Source organism: Citrus sinensis, chromosome 5 (assembly GCF_022201045.2).
Source record: "Citrus sinensis cultivar Valencia sweet orange chromosome 5, DVS_A1.0, whole genome shotgun sequence".
In the NCBI taxonomy this organism is placed as follows: domain Eukaryota; kingdom Viridiplantae; phylum Streptophyta; class Magnoliopsida; order Sapindales; family Rutaceae; genus Citrus; species Citrus sinensis.
Window position 1 is genome coordinate 34,408,345 of NC_068560.1, and position 17,457 is coordinate 34,425,801.

Sequence of the window (17,457 nt, forward strand, 5' to 3'; positions counted from 1 at the left end):
AAGATATATATGCAATAAAATGATTGTGGCAGTTGATGTTCTTGATTCTTTTCGTTAGTTAATCTAATTTGTAACGTATACGTAACACACCTGACGCAGTATGTTATCGATTATTAAATATGACAAAGCAAAGGCCTGCAATGTATTGTGGACTAAAGCCCTTATTTATCATGGACTAACACAAAAGCCCAAACAGGCTATGGGCTATGGCCAGCCTAAAACACACAGCAATGCTAAGAACAATAATGATGTAGCTTCCATGCTAGCTGGAAGTCAAGCTTATATCAAAATGCAATTTAAGACTAAATGGTATACACAAGAATGTTTATCGTTGTTTCCTTTTCTTGTTTGTCTTGATTTTGCAAATCATAGAGAAGAATAAGATAAAGCATTTCCACTGAACCCACATGGGTGTTGCTGCCTAAGACAGCCCCCTCTGCATGTGGTTGACATAAATGTATATATACTACAGTTTCATATTCATTGCACACACATTGCTTGCTTCTTCAAGCGCTTTCGGTATCTTTTAAGACTTTGGCTTGTCACTGTTTTGCTACTGGCTAGCTTTAAGCCGCCCTCCACCGCCCCTCAACTTAGCTATACATATATATTATTTTTCTTTCTTATTTTACCTCACGTAATTTCATTTAAGGATATCTAACTTTCAAAAAAAAAAAAACATTCATTTTATGATTATAGTTTGTATGGATATTAGTCCGAATGTCTGTGTGCAAACTGAACTAACACTTAAAACATATAAAATTGTTTGGTTAAAGTTCCAACTCAAATTCATATTTTATTGCATGCAAATGCCTAGACATATGATAATAATCACGTGTCAATATATATCAAGATTATTACACCTGTTGCTTGTGCGGGACATTTGTATTTAAGATTCATTGATAACAAAACCCATGAAAAAAGGAATATGGTGCCGGAGTGGGCTGTCTATTGCATCTAAAAATATGTGAAGATTATAATGGGTGATCTTGGCCTTTTCTTTGTCATAGAATCTCATAGGTAGTCATCATTAAAATGCTTGTGGGTAGCCAACCTCAATTTCCACAAACGCAGAAAGCCGCAATCCTACACAAATCAGCAATCGACGTTTTTCACAGTTACAGAATGAACCCAGACTATTAAAGTAGTATTGTTCTTGAAGTCAGCAATTTGGGATAAAATTTGTTTATTCACCTACAAACTCCAAAGTGCGCTGCACGTGAAGGGAAGAAATAGAACGTGATAGGACTCCTCTTTTTCATTTTTTCCCCGAGAAGATGTGGTGGAACTCTGTACATTAATTAATCAGGCAAAATTTGCTACTATTGTGGCTGTAGTTTAGTGGTAAGAATTCCACGTTGTGGCCGTGGAGACCTGGGCTCGAATCCCAGCAGCCACACTAATTTTTTCTTTACTTTTTGTTGTGTTTTGGAAATTTTACTTTTTACAATAACTAAAATATTAAATTAATTTGATCCACCGTTTGTATAATATATATATATATGTATATATATGTTTTTAATATTTTTGTCAAAATTATATTTAAAAGTCATGTTTATTATGTACTATAAACTTTTTTTTTCATTATAACGTAAAAATTACAGTACTTCAATAACAAATAGGTCTTAATTCATTTAATTATACTTATGCATAGGGGAATGTGTGAAATACTATTTTTAAATACTATCAATTAGGACAATACTTAAGACTCACGACTAATTTAGAGCAACATTTATAACCACAAAGTGTTTGGTAAATACTAACTATTGCAGCTTGTAAAATAAATTAATTTGATCCACCATTTGTATGATGAAAAACATATAATAATTTTTTTTTATTTGTCAAAATTATTATCTACAAAGTTATTTGCTACATACTATAAATTTTTATTCATAGTTACATTTTTTTTATAACAATCATAATATAAACGTTACAGCACTTCAATATCGCATAAGGTCTAATTTATTTAATTATGTTTGTGCATAAGGGGAACATGTGAAATATTATTATTATTATTTTAATAACATGTATTAGAAACATCAAGACTCAAGAATAATCAACAATACATCATCGTGTTGATGCAAGTGCAAGGCAATATCCAGCTTAAAAATTTTACGAGACTTTTGGACAAAATGGTGGTAGTGTCCCCGCTTATCTCTCAATGTCTCCACACTATTATAATTAAAAGAAGAATTCAGTATAGTGTCATAACAACAACACCAGCAGCCACGTTAACAGCAACAGGACGACACAAACATGAAAAATATCAGAACAAAAAAAATTACAAAGAGAAAAATAAAAAAAATATCACATAAAGCCACTAAAATAAGATGATTTTTTTTTGGAGAGTTCATTCAATAAACTCTGCCTAAAGCCATCAAAATCTCGGCACAGCGCTTTTGTGTGACATGTATTGCTATCGATATACTACAATAAAAAATCGGGTCGGGTCATCTAATGGGACTCGTTGTTGCATCTATCATGTGTATTAATTTCGTTGTTCATTCACTTCACCCAAACAAAAACCCGCTTGTTCTTCCCGCCTACTATTTTCCGTCACAAAACTGGCGGGCATTTTCCAAATCCCAACTAAATTTAAATGCCACCGACCTCACAGCATAGTAACACACCGACGGCATCCCCCAAAATTTAAATAATTTTAATTCAATTTATATAACGACGGCAAATTAATCACGAACCGTTTCGTTGACAGACGCTGACAGTTATTGATAACGACAAACAAAATGCCATCAAAGCACTCACTCTCTGTGGCCTGTGGGTCATCACCTAACACGTGGCACATTTGCCATAATTGGGTTGATGCATATCTTTTGTGGTCACTTGCTATTTGTTTTAGTTCCACCGACGAAAAATGGGGCAGGCAGCTACGCCTTCGCTAGCTGTCAACCAATCCCAGTGGGCCTACTTGCTTACGTGTTTGTAGTCCTTTTCACACGTGCCCAAATCTAACGGCCGGATCGTATTAGAGTTGTACTGTTATACAGATTATCAATCATTCAATCACAATTATGAAACAATTTTCATTGTTTTTGAATAAAAAAAAACATTATTACAAAAATTAACATCTTGAATTTTAAAAATTATTTATTTTATTAAATATAAGTTTTTTTAATTTTTTTAAATTTATAGGATAAAATAATTTTTAATTTATTTTAAAATAAAATAATAATTTTATTTGAATTCTTTGATAGATTATAGTTTTATTAGTATCAAAATAATTGATTGATGCAATATTAGAAATAAAAGTAATATAAACCACTCAGTCAAAGGATTGTTACCCTTCAAGCAGTTCGAATCCACATAAATACAATGCGAAAATATTTTCTTTCTTAATTATATTGTATAATCGAATTTTATGAGGTTTCCGAAAAAGGCATTATCTCTCTCTTAGTTATATTGTATAATCGAATTTTTTTTATAATATAAGAACAAGTGATCCAAATGATAAATGAGTACGAGAGAAAAACCTTTTAGCACCTGATACGATTTTATTGACAGTCTTTCTAAAAGTTTTCTCTGAGTTCGTCTGACGTGGCATGCTTGGGGAGATTTAAGCTGTTGTACTTCTCTGGAGGAGCTCAAACTCGTTAGGTGGAGTCATCAATCAAGTCCATGTGTCACATTATTGCTCATGATTGTCCCACGTGGCAGAACTGGTAATGTTTGTCCAATTAGATCGGCGATCGCAAGGTGGCAAAACTTTCTAACAAAGGCAAATATCCAATTGGCTGTTTTGGGGAAAATTATTTTGATTTAGTTGAATATAACTGAATTACTAGGGTGTGCTTTAAGAATTATCTAGCGATACTTACATGGCACGTACGTCACCATATGATGACTGCCACGTGTACACCAACTGAGAGGAAATTAATCATGGATCGTCAACTTTCTGACCCAGAAATGATGGCCAAAAGAATTAAAGAATCCAATGCAAGAGGAAAAATTTTCTAAATCCCATTTGATTACTAAGTATATTAGCGGTCAAAATAATGCTTGTTTTAGGTGTAACAAAATATTTGGAACTTTTTGGATTGTATTGCATTATTAAAATAATGCACTAACCACTTGAGATTTTTTTCTCTCCTAAAAATATCTATGTATCATTATTATTATTATTATTATTAAAATTTACACATAATCATGTTAACTTACCGCATTATTGCATTAATAATTCATAGATTTAGACTCCTGCATTAAAAAAAAAAAAGAAAAAAAGATTTGTTCGTGATCATTTCGACGACGCAATTGAGTCTATAAACCATTAAAAAGGGTGCATTGTAATTCGAATTGAATCTAGAGTTGTTTGTATGAGTAGCATTTAAAATTATAATTCATCTTTTACAAGCATTTAATAAAGAGCGGTAAACTTTAAAATGGAGAATCATTGATGGAGTTGATTTAGATGAATATTTTTGATCAGACACATGCTCAAGGATACCATATCCTATATATTAATCACTAGATTAGTCTATAATCTAAAGTCTAGGTCCTCCAATAATCAATGTTGATTGTCTTTGAAGTACAATATCTCTATCGATTGAAAAAACCTAGAAGATGCAACATATATACAAGAGTTGGTGCAAAAACACTTGATGATTTTTTGAAGTAGAAAAAGTAAATGCAATCAAAGACCAATGAAACTTTCTTTTACAGGCTCCATCAAGAGCTCTTTTGTTTCCCTTGAAGTGGAAACTACCCAAAACTCATTATTTGAGTTGTTTTTTGTGCCCTAAAATCTATAAAGAAAACAAAAGTGGGACAAAGTAGGGTTGAGTTGCATAAAAGAAATCATAAAAAGCCAATCCATCCAATTGTTGATTCCTTTTGCTTTTCCTCCCATTTTCTTTCTTCTTTTCTGTTCTACCAAACGTTTTTCTGGTTTTATATATATATATAGCAACAAGTCCAAGTTATTTGTACGCTTGCATTATTGGCTATTACCAGATTTCATAGCATCACCGACACTTTTGAATTACCAATTCGTGGCTAAAACCATCTTGTGAAATTTTACTCGATCTAAACGCCATATCTACACTATATATATATATATATATATATATATATATATACTCTGTATTTTTATCTGTATGTTTATGTGGCTATAATTACATTGGATGTTAACCCATCACCTAAATTTTGGAAAAAAAAAAAAGAAAATAAAAAAGACAAATCGTCGGTGCACAAGGTCAATAAAACAATACAACGTATAAACAATTTGACAAATAATTCTATCACTTTGAAAATTCAGCAGTTTTGAGTTGATTGTGTAGCCACGCACGCATATTTTGTTCCATTAAAAGCAAAAGCGACCCTTCACCTTCACCGCATAGTTCCCATATCACTTTATCGCATTACATCAAACATTATTAACAGTTGTTTTAGTAGCCATTATTTTGGTACTAAGCAGGGGGAGGTTCTCGTAGACTGGGGGGGGGGGGGGGGCGGGAGAATGCTACTTGCGGGTCTTGAAAAAAAAAATTGAAATTTTTGAAAGAAATATAAAAAAATTAGGTATAAGAATATTGATTTGGCCCCTGCACAATTAATTTATAAATTTTATATTTTTTAATTATTTTTTTATTCTAACAAAATGGAAAATATCTTTTTAAAAGTTTAGCAAAGCTTGGACTTAGTTATTTGATTCTTCCTTTGTTAATTATTTTTTTCATTTAAGATAGTAGCCTCAATCATCAATTAAAGTCTCCAAATTAGAACTGATATAGTTACAAGTACAATTCTTAAATTTCCGGCAATTACAACATAACTAACTATAGATGAAAAAAATCATTTGAAATCAATCTCTTGATAGCACTTGAAGTTTGAACTTCGCCCTTCCGAATATTTACTCCGGGATCCATCCCTCCTACTAAGCATATAATACAGGGGTCTGATTATAATATCGAATTGATATCAATATCTTGCGTGTAATGTAATATATAACATATTATTAATCCGACACAACAATGCAATCGACTAATTATAAACGATCTTTTAACAAGTGCAGAAAAATTGAGTTCTTTTGTATTTTTGCTATAACTTAGCAAACTTTATTATCTGTCAACTTATTTTATAATAATAATTATTATTTGTGATCTTGCAAAGCCAGGAGGACCAGCATCAAATCATTCAATTAATGAGACAGTGGATCAAGATTTGAAAATATTGAAAAAAAAAATGTCGAAATTGATTTAAAAAATAAATACTACTAATTTTGCGACACACAGTGTCCCCATACGAGATATGTTTGTTCCAAATTAAAACGTGGTTTTTTTTTAAAAAAAAAAAAAAAAAAACACTGCACTGTAATATCCTCCTCGCTCAAGAGAAGCATATCAAGAATAAAGACCAACTTGAACAAAACAATAATAATATTATCAGAGCCGTCACTTTCCTTAGAAAGGAAATAACTGCGTGCATGTGATGCGTTCGTAATTCTTGCGGCACTTGAATTTAGATCGTCTCTGTAAAATTCCTCTTGGAATCTTGCATACACATGCTTTGAGATATTCTTCCCCAAAGAAATGGTTTTTGCTTTTTTTTTTTTTTTTAATCTAATATGCATGTTATTGAAATTACGGCACAACCACTCTCTATATCTTTCTTTTATTATATTTTTCTTTTTTCTTTTTGGGTAGATTTTGTTAATTTGATCTCTCACTAAATGGAAAAAATTAGTCACGGGGTATAAATTTTATGGTATCGTGTATTTTTATCGAACCTCAATCATCTTGATTGATATTGTGCATGTTTTTAAATTTTATATAAGAACGATATAATAAGATCTAGTGGTTCAACGCGTGTTATATTGTATTATATCGCATGGACACATTTGGACTCTAACAAATTTACCTTGAATTTTTTTTACCTTTTATGGGTTTTGTGAAATCGTAGGAAAAGATATTTATATGTGATAAAACCACAATAATTTGACCATATTTTAACTAAAACTTCGAAGAGCTCAATCAATTTAGTTCATATAAATTTTGGGACCACACTGCAAGAAGATGCATGGAGTGAGCGAAAAAAATTATATTATTTTGCTCTGTTGTCAGTTGGAATATCAACATTAATCACAACTGGATTTGTTTGATTATATGTAAATGATAATGTTTGACCTAACAGAATATAAATTTAAATATTTTAATTAGTACACAATGTAGTGCCAATTCTCTAGGTAAGAGACTAAGAGTAAAATAAGAGCGTTTAGCTAGGGAGATGGATAAATTTTCAATAATAAATGTGTTTCGTTTATTGAAATTTAGGTAACTTGGCGATTATGTTATGGTTTGAGAAATTATCACGCGATGTCAATGTCATCAAAATTAAACATATTTGTTTGCGTCACATTTATTTATGATTCTATAAGATCACTTGGCACTGGAATGGTATTTACTTATTTTAACATGCTTTAAGACCACAATAAGTGATACTTACGTATTCGATACTATCTAATTAATTCATAATTTTAGTTTCATAGAATGTTGCAAATTGGGTAACTCATGCTCCTTGTGAGTTTTGGACTAGACTATTACTTTTAAAGTAATTTGGATTTGGGGAATAAATAGTCCAATTGTAGTAAAAATACACATCAAAGCAGGTAAAAGGGCAACTTTTATTGGTGAATAAATATTAACGTGACATGCTGCGGACACTAAAAGAAACGATACAAAGAAGGAATATACTCGGAAGCACTTTAATGGTAGAACTTGAAACTTCAACTCCTTTAGTTGAAAATGTTACGCAATCACTCAATTTCTCGAGAGAAGGTGTTGCTTCTATTTCTATTTAGTAGACGCGCATTATTAAAAAAATAATAAATAAATTGAACACCAATCATCTAAACAAAAAAATAAAAATAAAAAACTGTTAAAATGATAATTTTTTTAATAGAATGGAATTATCACAACATTTGAGTAGGCTTGGCAAAATCCGAGTCCGGTCCGGGTTTTGGTGTTGCCCGGGACCAGACCGGATGAGAGAAATACAAGACCGGACCCTGGTTAAAACCCGATTTTTTTCGGGTGAGGTCCAGGCTTGAGCCCGGCACCTTCCGAGTCCGGGTTTTCATCCGGACTTTCTAAACCCGCATGTGATAACTTCAATTTTTTCTTTAATTTCTCTAACAATGCAAATTTTAAAAAAAGAAAATAATCAAATAAACTCATTCAATCTCAAACTTTAAAAAAGAAAATAATCAAATACAAATATATAACACACTAACAATGCAAAATTTGCACAAATGATAAATTAAAATTATTTAAATCTACTTTCTAATACCTAAATTCATCCAATTTCTAACTTAAACTCATTCAATCTATATATAAAATAAATAAATTAAATTCAACAACACAATAATCACACAATAAATTTAAATAACATCCAACATATCATAAATTCATAATTATATATTTATATATAATATATTTATATTTTTTTATTTATTAAAAAACCAGGTCCGGTCCGGGTTTCGGGTTTTTGGTGTTGAACTCGGACTCGGGCCCGAAAATGTCCGGATTTGAGAATTTCAAATCTGGATCCGGTTTTTATGTGCATGTAAAACCCGGACCGGATTGGCCGGGTCTGGTCCGGGCTGACTTTTTTGACACCCCTACATTTGAACATTGATTCGGGAAAATCTCACACGTGTTAATGTAAGGTATAATTGATTAAGTGTGTATTATGCCCATTTTAGCCAAAGCATTTTTTAAAGGACACTTTACCATATCCTATAGAGTTTAAATTTTACTTTTAGCAAATGTAAAACTACAACTTTAGTTTTGGAAATAATAACTACAGCCATAAATCCAACCGTTCCGAGTAGGCCCTCAAAAACTTTATTATCTTTGTCCATGGTCGATAAGGTATGTTAGGTTTTCGATTTTTGGTGTACTTCACATTGAAGACTCATCCCTTGTAATCAATACACATTACAACGTTCACTTGAGGCTATTTTGGTCCAAACACCTACGTTGATAGAGCAAGGTCCCTGAGATTCAACGTTTTTGCCAAAAAAAAAAAAAAAATAGTCCCTCTAGCTAAAGTTTGTTTATTTTTCTTTTGGGAAAATGACCGAAGTTTTAAACTCCATACTAAAAAGAAGACCTACACACTAATTGTATCATAAATCATTTGCTTTTTATTACAATATGTGTAAGAAGGGGTTTGAGCCTCTTCGCATATATTAGTGTAATAAGAAATTTCTTTCTATATATTTCGAAGCATATTTAATCTATTATAAGATTGAGTTATATATAAGACGTAGGAGATTTTGAAAGATTTAACAATTTATCGTATCAGTAAATTTTTAGACGTAATATTTCAAAAAAAAAAAAAAGAAAACGACTCGACACACAAACGTACTTCAATCTTTTCAACGGTCCCAGCGACTAATTTATCATAAATTGAAAAACTATACATTTGTTTGAGAAAACGTAAAAAATCAGGGGTTGCCAAGTTATTACCCACAATACTTTTATCTCTTTATAAAAACTCTTTCAATTTCTCACGAGAAGCTGCAGAATTCTCGGACTCCTTACTCCCCAGCTTTTCTCGCACACGAGCCACACGTGACAGTTCCTTACTCTTTCAGTCCTCCTTCACTCTCTCTCTCTCTCTCTTTTGACAACGCTCCACAGCAAAACCGTGAGCGTGGAGACATCCTTCTAACACAGCACTACGAGTCTACGAAATGTGAGCAGAGGAAAAAAAGAAAAAAAGAAAAAAAAAAGGATAGCTAAAAGTAAAATCACCCACTCGCCCAAAAAGAAATTAACAAAGTGGTACTGTTCTTCTCATTTTTACCAAAATACCCTTTACTACCACCGCTTCCAACCTTGAGATGGGCCCCACTCTGGCCCCGCTTTGTTAACCCTTCGACATTTTCAGTTTTGCATTTCCCCCGATCTCCTCTTGTCTCTGTCCTTATCTCGTCTCTTCTGTAATAAGCGTCGAACTGAATTTCCTTTAGATTCTCTTGCGGGCAGTAAAAAAGATTTAAAAAAATAATATAAAAAAAAAGTGTTTTTACGCCTTATGATTTTTTGGATCAAAATCTCGTGTCACGGATCAGAGAAAGAGAGGCCCATGTTTAAAAGAAAATTGGGTCTCTCTCAACTCTCAAGAAAAGAATCAATCAACACAATCAAACAAAACTTTATTTAAGTGAATAAATTTATCCAATTTTATTACAATACAGTGGTGACACATAATATTTGGTTTATTTAATATCCTCTACCTTAGAGTCTCTGTGTGCTTATAGTTTTTGAGGCACCCACTACAAGAAACGGCAACCCCACATTATACAATGAACAAAAAAAACAGAGGTTTGCTTATAGAGAGAGAGGGGAAGCTAAAAGCTGAGATCTTTGTGGGTTCTGAGTGATGAGAGAGGGGTTCTGTGAAGTGGGTGTGTTTTGTTTTTAAGGCATTCAGTGTGTGTCTGTGTTTTGGTTTTGATGGCCACCAACGGGAGGCTTGTTGCTGGTTCTCATAATAGGAATGAGTTTGTTCTCATCAATGCTGATGAGGTTGCAAGAGTAAGTGCCCTCAAATTTCTCTTCTTTTTATTTGGATATTAACCGACATTTGTGCATTGTCAAAAGATTGGAGGAGCAAGCAAGCACCTTCAAGATTTGATTTGATTTGATTTGATTTTTTTTAATGATGCTTTCAGTTTTTCTAAGTGATTTTTAAAAATCATTTAAATTTTGTGTTGAGTGGGTTCTTGATCTATAATTAGCTCATATTGGCATTTTCTTTCTATTTTTTTTTGGATTTTTTTTAGATTTTTCTATTAAAGTTATCTTTTAAAATGCTTTTCTGATATCAGTTATTATGTTTTAGCTGCAATATCTGAATTTAGTTTTTTTTTTCTTCTTCAGTGTAATTGAATGATTTTCAGCTAAATATTTTTGCTTGTCTGAGGAGTATTCTTCAGCGTGGTAGAGTTTTACAAAATGAAAATTTGTAAAATTTCATTTTAACATTTTTCCTTCTCTTGTGCACTGTTACTATGGTGCCTGGTTTTAAGTAAAAGGTTTCTTGTGCTTCTGTTTTTGTTTATAGATTTCAGTGCCAGTTAATGATTTTACTGCATAAAATTTTGCAACTTCAGTGTTGCATGGGGATCTTACCATAATTTTTCCGCTGAAATCAGTGATAATTAAATTTGTTGTAAGAAAAATTTTCCAATTTCTTTAATTTGGAGATGAATCTTACTCTAGCTAATATGAATTGCAGGTAACATCTGTTAAAGAATTGAGTGGTCAGATTTGCCAGATCTGTGGGGATGAGATTGAGATAACAGATAACGGCGAGCCATTTGTTGCTTGCAATGAATGTGCATTCCCTGTGTGCAGACCTTGCTATGAATATGAAAGAAGAGAGGGTAATCAAGCCTGCCCTCAATGCAAAACAAGATACAAGCGCATTAAAGGTGAACCTTTTCTCCATGTTTTTAGTAAATAATTGTTTGTCAAGTATTAGTAATAACTATTACTGAAAATTTGATCAACTTTAGGTAGTCCTAGAGTGGACGGGGATGAAGAAGAGGATGACACCGATGATTTGGAGAATGAGTTTGATATTAATGACAGAAAAGACCCGCACCACATTGCCGAGGCCATGCTTTCATCTCGCCTTAATATTGGCCGTGGTTCCCAAGCATATGTTTCAGGGATCACTACACCTTCAGAGGTGGATTCTGTTTCTGTTGCTCAAGAGATCCCTCTTCTCACCTATGGCAATGAGGTTGATTGACTTTTCTCTGTGAACTGGTCTGATGTCTTGAATTGTAATCAGTTGTTTCATCAATATGACTAATAATGACTGTCGTTGATGAAGGATGTTGGAATTTCCTCCGATAAGCATGCTCTCATAATTCCACCATTTATGGGTAGAGGAAAACGGATTCATCCAATGTCATTTCCTGATGGTTTCATGACTTGTAAGTTTATTGAATATGATCACTTGTAATTGTTGTAAGCAATGTTGTCCGGTTTTTCTTTGCTTAGTGATTAGTTTTTTCTGCTGCTGTCACAGTGCCACCAAGACCGATGGATCCGAAAAAGGATTTGGCAGTATACGGCTATGGAACTGTTGCATGGAAGGAACGGATGGAGGAGTGGAAGAAAAAGCAAAATGAGAAACTTCAAGTTGTTAAGCACCAAGGAGGAAACGGTGGTGGAAACAATGATGGCGATGGAGTGGATGACCCTGATTTGCCAATGTAGGTGTATCTTCTAAATCCCTTTCAACTATTGCTATCCTAGAACTTAGCTTGAAATTTGGATTCTGAGAGCAAAACCTTCAGTTTGCAATTATTTTCTTCGATTGCATTAATCAAGAATCAAGATGGAGATAGGCTGACTATTAATTTACACTGGAACTTTGCTGCTTTAGCTTGAGTCTGACCTAGTTACGGCAGATTCTGAGATTACTTAATTGTTATTATAGACAATATTCTATTTCTGTTGTATTACTAATTACTCAATCAATCTGTTATTTTTGTCATTTCCTCCTTGCTCATGGAAGGCAGCTGTATAGGAATTCAAACAGTCCCATGTCTGTATACAAACAAAATACTGCTTTCATGCAAAGTAGTCTGGACAAATTAGCAACTCGTGATGGATAAATATCCTTTTCGTTAGTAGTATGAAAATCACTGATTACATAGAGATTGCTAAATTTGCATTCTGACCATTGGTATTTCGGTTACAGAAGCTAAAAAGAAAAAATACATTTTTGGTAGTTAAGATCAGTGACGTGTAAGAATGAATTGCCAGCCATGTGTTACTGTTTGTTTCTTGTTTTAGCCTCAAAGTGAAAGCATTTACTTTGCCTACAATCAGATCATTATTAGCCAAATTTGCAGAAGGAAACGCACATTATCTTTTAATGGAAATGAATTGAAGCATCTGTTATTTAGCCTAGTGTGTTTTTGGCTGGGCACTGAAGTTGGATCAATCCAAGTTTCTTTTGGAAGAACACTTGAATCTGCTAACTTGTATGCCGATACTGATAAAAGAAACTGTAAATTGATTGTCTATTTTCATTTCTTTTAACATAAGATGGTGGTTTAATTGGCATCACCTCACTGGATTAATAATCATTTGAATAAGGATGTTGATGAAAATTGTCGTTTACTATTGGATAATGCATTAGTAGTATGGTAATGACTATGAGCCGTGCAAGTAGTGTCGGCATTACTTCAAAGAGATGCAATAACATTGTATATTGCTTTTCATAGGATGGATGAAGGCAGGCAGCCACTTTCAAGAAAACTACCAATATCTTCAAGCAAGATCAGTCCATACAGATTGATAATTTTACTCCGGCTCGTGATTCTTGGCCTCTTCTTTCACTATAGAATTCTCCATCCAGTCAACGATGCTTATGGACTCTGGCTGACATCTGTAATATGTGAAATATGGTTTGCGGTATCTTGGATATTAGATCAATTCCCGAAATGGGACCCAATTGTACGAGAAACGTACCTCGATAGATTGTCATTGAGGTATCATTCTCTCTCTTTTTTATCTCTTGTGAGTGCTTTAGTCATAAAAAAATGTGTATTTGAATTCTAAAATTCGTTTTCAGGTATGAGAAAGAAGGGAAGCCATCTGATTTGGCTGATATAGACATATTTGTAAGTACAGTTGATCCCATGAAGGAACCTCCACTAATCACAGCAAACACGGTTCTCTCCATCCTTGCAGTAGATTATCCAGTCGACAAAGTTGCATGCTATGTCTCAGATGATGGTGCTGCCATGCTCACTTTTGAAGCCCTCTCTGAGACCTCTGAATTTGCTAGGAAGTGGGTTCCATTCTGCAAGAAGTTCAAGATTGAGCCCCGAGCTCCAGAGTGGTATTTTGCTCAGAAGCTTGATTATTTGAAGGATAAAGTAAATCCGTCCTTTATAAGGGAACGTCGTGCCATGAAGGTTTGAAGCTTTCTCATTGCCTCTTGCCTTATATTTCCAGACACCATCTATAGCATTTGATCAGCTCTTGAATTTAATTAATTTGTCCAGAATGCTAAAGATGACACTAATTAAGCATAACATGCTGTAGGAAGAGAAGTCACTTCTTTGCCTCTAGCACAGGAAATGTTTTTGCTATAATTGTTCTCATCTTGAATTGTTTGCTTGATTCCAAATAATTTCACTGTGTTAATTAACACAGTGTACCTTGTAATTTCACTGTGTTAATTGCAGAGAGAATATGAAGAGTTCAAAGTTCGAATAAATGGGTTGGTTGCCATGGCACAGAAGGTTCCTGAGGATGGTTGGACGATGCAGGATGGAACTCCATGGCCAGGGAACAATGTCAGGGATCATCCTGGAATGATCCAGGTTAAGCCAGATACCATGTCCATCTGATATTTTACCCATGAAGATTTATAAGCTTTTAGTGTCTCTAAATTTCACCATCTCCCAACAGGTTTTTCTTGGACAAAATGGGGTGCGTGACATCGAAGGAAATCTATTGCCTCGTCTCGTTTATGTCTCTCGTGAAAAGAGACCAGGATTTGATCACCACAAAAAGGCTGGTGCTATGAATGCTTTGGTAGAGCTCTCTCTCTCTCTCTCTCTTCTCCTTACAACTTGTATTTGCATTAATTCTCCGTCCTCCTCCACTAACATTTATGTTTCTTTTTGGCTGAAGATCCGAGTCTCAGCAGTCATATCAAATGCTCCTTACTTGCTGAATGTCGATTGTGATCACTATATAAACAACAGTAAGGCACTTCGTGAAGCCATGTGCTTCATGATGGACCCCACATCAGGGAAAAAAATCTGTTATGTGCAATTTCCTCAAAGATTTGATGGGATTGATCGTCATGATAGATACTCAAATCGCAACGTTGTGTTCTTTGATGTAAGTAAAGATATTGGTATTAGTGATATTTTTGCACGTGTTCTCTTGTTGCTTTATGAGAGGATAACATGTTTTCATGATTTTGTATAGATAAACATGAAAGGATTGGACGGGATCCAGGGTCCCATTTATGTTGGAACTGGGTGTGTCTTCAGGAGGCAGGCACTCTATGGATACGATGCTCCCGTCAAGAAGAAACCTCCAAGGAAGACCTGTAACTGTTTGCCAAAATGGTGTTGCTGTTGTTGCAGATCTAGAAAGAAGAATAAGAAAGGGAAGTCAAATAAGAAGAACAAGGACACTTCCAAGCAGATATATGCACTAGAAAATATCGAGGAGGGAATTGAAGGTGAGGGGTGGCTTCATATTTGCTAACAAAGTCACATAAGCAAAATTTTAGATGCGCAGTTTAAAATAGCAAAACCCACATAAGTGAAAAATATGCAATTGTTCATATCTACCATTTCTGCGGAAAATCAGAGCCTGAATTTTTATGGCTAATCATAAGCAGCTAATTGGTATCGGATCTTTTTTTTGGCAGGATAACAATTATTTGATTCTAGCTTATGGCGATCTAGATTGTTAATGATGTTTTTTTTTTCACTGTTATGGCAGGTATAGATAATGAGAAATCATCCCTGATGCCCCAAATAAAATTTGAGAAAAAGTTTGGACAATCACCAGTTTTCATTGCGTCTACTTTGAAGGAAGCCGGTGGAGTTCCAACAGGAGCTTCAACCGCATCACTCTTGAACGAAGCAATCCATGTTATCAGCTGCGGCTATGAGGATAAAACTGATTGGGGTAAAGAGGTATGCAGTCGCTATTAAAAATCTAACAAACTTGTGTCTATTTGAGTTCCAACGATTGATTTATATGCTATCGTTTATCTAACGTGTTCAATTTGTTGCAGATTGGATGGATTTATGGATCTGTTACTGAGGATATATTAACAGGCTTTAAAATGCATTGCCATGGTTGGCGATCTGTGTATTGCATACCAAAAAGGCCAGCTTTCAAGGGTTCGGCTCCTATAAACCTCTCAGATCGTCTACACCAGGTTCTTCGTTGGGCACTGGGATCTGTTGAGATTTTACTTAGCAGGCATTGTCCGATATGGTATGGATATGGGTGTGGATTGAAACCACTGGAGCGCTTCTCGTATATAAACTCCGTTGTTTATCCCATAACATCCATTCCCTTGATCGCATATTGTACCTTGCCTGCTATCTGTCTCCTTACTGGGAAGTTCATTGTTCCTGAGGTAATTTCTGATTGCATATCATTTTCAATTTCTGATTGCATATCATTTTCAAGTTCATGAAACACACTTGATCTATTTTTAGTTATATCCAAATCAGGGGAAAATGGGTACCTAATATGTTTGGAAGATTTTTATGTTTTTCCCACCAGGTTCTAATAAAATTTTTGTTTCTATCAATTTTCAAACTTTTCTCTCTTTTTGTTTCATATACTCTCAGATCCTAAGCCCCTCATCAAATTAGCTAGACAAGTTACAACAAAGCCTAAATCAAATGTATACTCTAAGCTGAAATCTGGTTGCTTGCAATGATTTTGATGTTTGTGTATGGTGTGGTTTGCAGATTAGCAACTATGCCAGTATCCTTTTCATGGCGCTTTTCATATCCATAGCTGCAACTGGCATTCTTGAAATGCAATGGGGAGGTGTTGGCATACATGATTGGTGGAGAAACGAGCAGTTCTGGGTGATTGGTGGTGCTTCATCACACCTATTTGCTCTTATCCAGGGTCTGCTTAAGGTCGTAGGGGGAGTTAACACAAACTTCACTGTTACTTCCAAAGCGGCAGATGACGGGGAATTTTCTGATCTTTACCTATTTAAGTGGACGTCGTTGTTGATCCCTCCCTTGACTTTGTTAGTCTTCAACCTAATTGGCGTCATAATAGGGGTTGCAGATGCTATCAGTAATGGATACGAGACCTGGGGTCCACTCTTTGGTAAGCTGTTCTTTTCCTTGTGGGTCATTCTCCATCTTTATCCATTCCTCAAGGGGTTCTTGGGGAAACAGGACAGGCTTCCCACAATCCTCTTGGTCTGGGCAATACTTTTAGCTTCAATTTTCTCACTTTTATGGGCTCGAGTCAATCCATTTGTGTCGAAAGGTGATATTGTATTGGAAGTTTGTGGGTTGGATTGCAACTGAGCTATGCAAATATAGAAAGTTTAGATGTATCAAGTTTCATATAGAAAGTATTTTGGCAATTGCATAAGCAGGCCATGGTTTTTGGTCGAAGAAGACATCGTTTAACACGGTTTGTTGCTCATGAAAAACATGGTGTGGTTAAAAAGATAAGCCACGAAAAGGAAAATCAGTGGCAGGTTGTGTAGATACAAAGGATAGGATTCTGGAATTTGGATATTTTGTCTTTGCCAAATTTTTTTCTCCTTTTTTTTCTTTGATTTTGTTGGTTGAAGGGTTTGAACTTGTAAGTGTTTGTTATCCCAAAGGAACATAAAATGTTTAGTTTCATCAATAATTTATATGCCCTTCTCAATAAGGGATTTCTTGCAATG

The 17,457-nt window shown here is 34.3% G+C and overlaps 1 protein-coding gene and 1 non-coding gene across 2 annotated transcripts; both read left to right on the forward strand.

Moving 5' to 3' along the window:
- Nucleotides 1-1,327: 1,327 nt before the first annotated feature.
- On the forward strand, nt 1,328-1,399 carry TRNAH-GUG (transfer RNA histidin (anticodon GUG)). Its single transcript has one exon. It is a non-coding gene; the product is annotated as a tRNA-His (tRNA).
- Nucleotides 1,400-10,072: 8,673 nt separating this feature from the next.
- Nucleotides 10,073-17,455, forward strand: LOC102619086 (cellulose synthase A catalytic subunit 2 [UDP-forming]-like). The gene is made up of 14 exons (XM_006473011.4): nt 10,073-10,556; nt 11,260-11,455; nt 11,540-11,769; nt 11,863-11,965; nt 12,061-12,247; nt 13,268-13,534; nt 13,618-13,963; nt 14,237-14,374; nt 14,463-14,588; nt 14,688-14,900; nt 14,991-15,249; nt 15,516-15,712; nt 15,814-16,164; nt 16,505-17,455. The coding sequence occupies exons 1-14, from the start codon at nt 10,476-10,478 to the stop codon at nt 17,084-17,086; spliced, it is 3,276 nt and encodes a 1,091-aa protein (XP_006473074.2). The 5' UTR covers nt 10,073-10,475; the 3' UTR covers nt 17,087-17,455.
- The last annotated feature ends 2 nt before the right edge of the window (nt 17,456-17,457 follow it).

Excerpts from the sequence above, each read along its gene's own strand:
- LOC102619086 (XM_006473011.4), top strand. The coding sequence starts at position 10,476 with ATGGCCACCAACGGGAGGCTTGTTGCTGGTTCTCATAATAGGAATGAG. Across the intron at positions 12,248-13,267 it reads GATGACCCTGATTTGCCAAT|GATGGATGAAGGCAGGCAGC; the intron begins GTAGGTGTATCT and ends TGCTTTTCATAG. Across the intron at positions 14,589-14,687 it reads CTGGTGCTATGAATGCTTTG|ATCCGAGTCTCAGCAGTCAT; the intron begins GTAGAGCTCTCT and ends TTTTGGCTGAAG.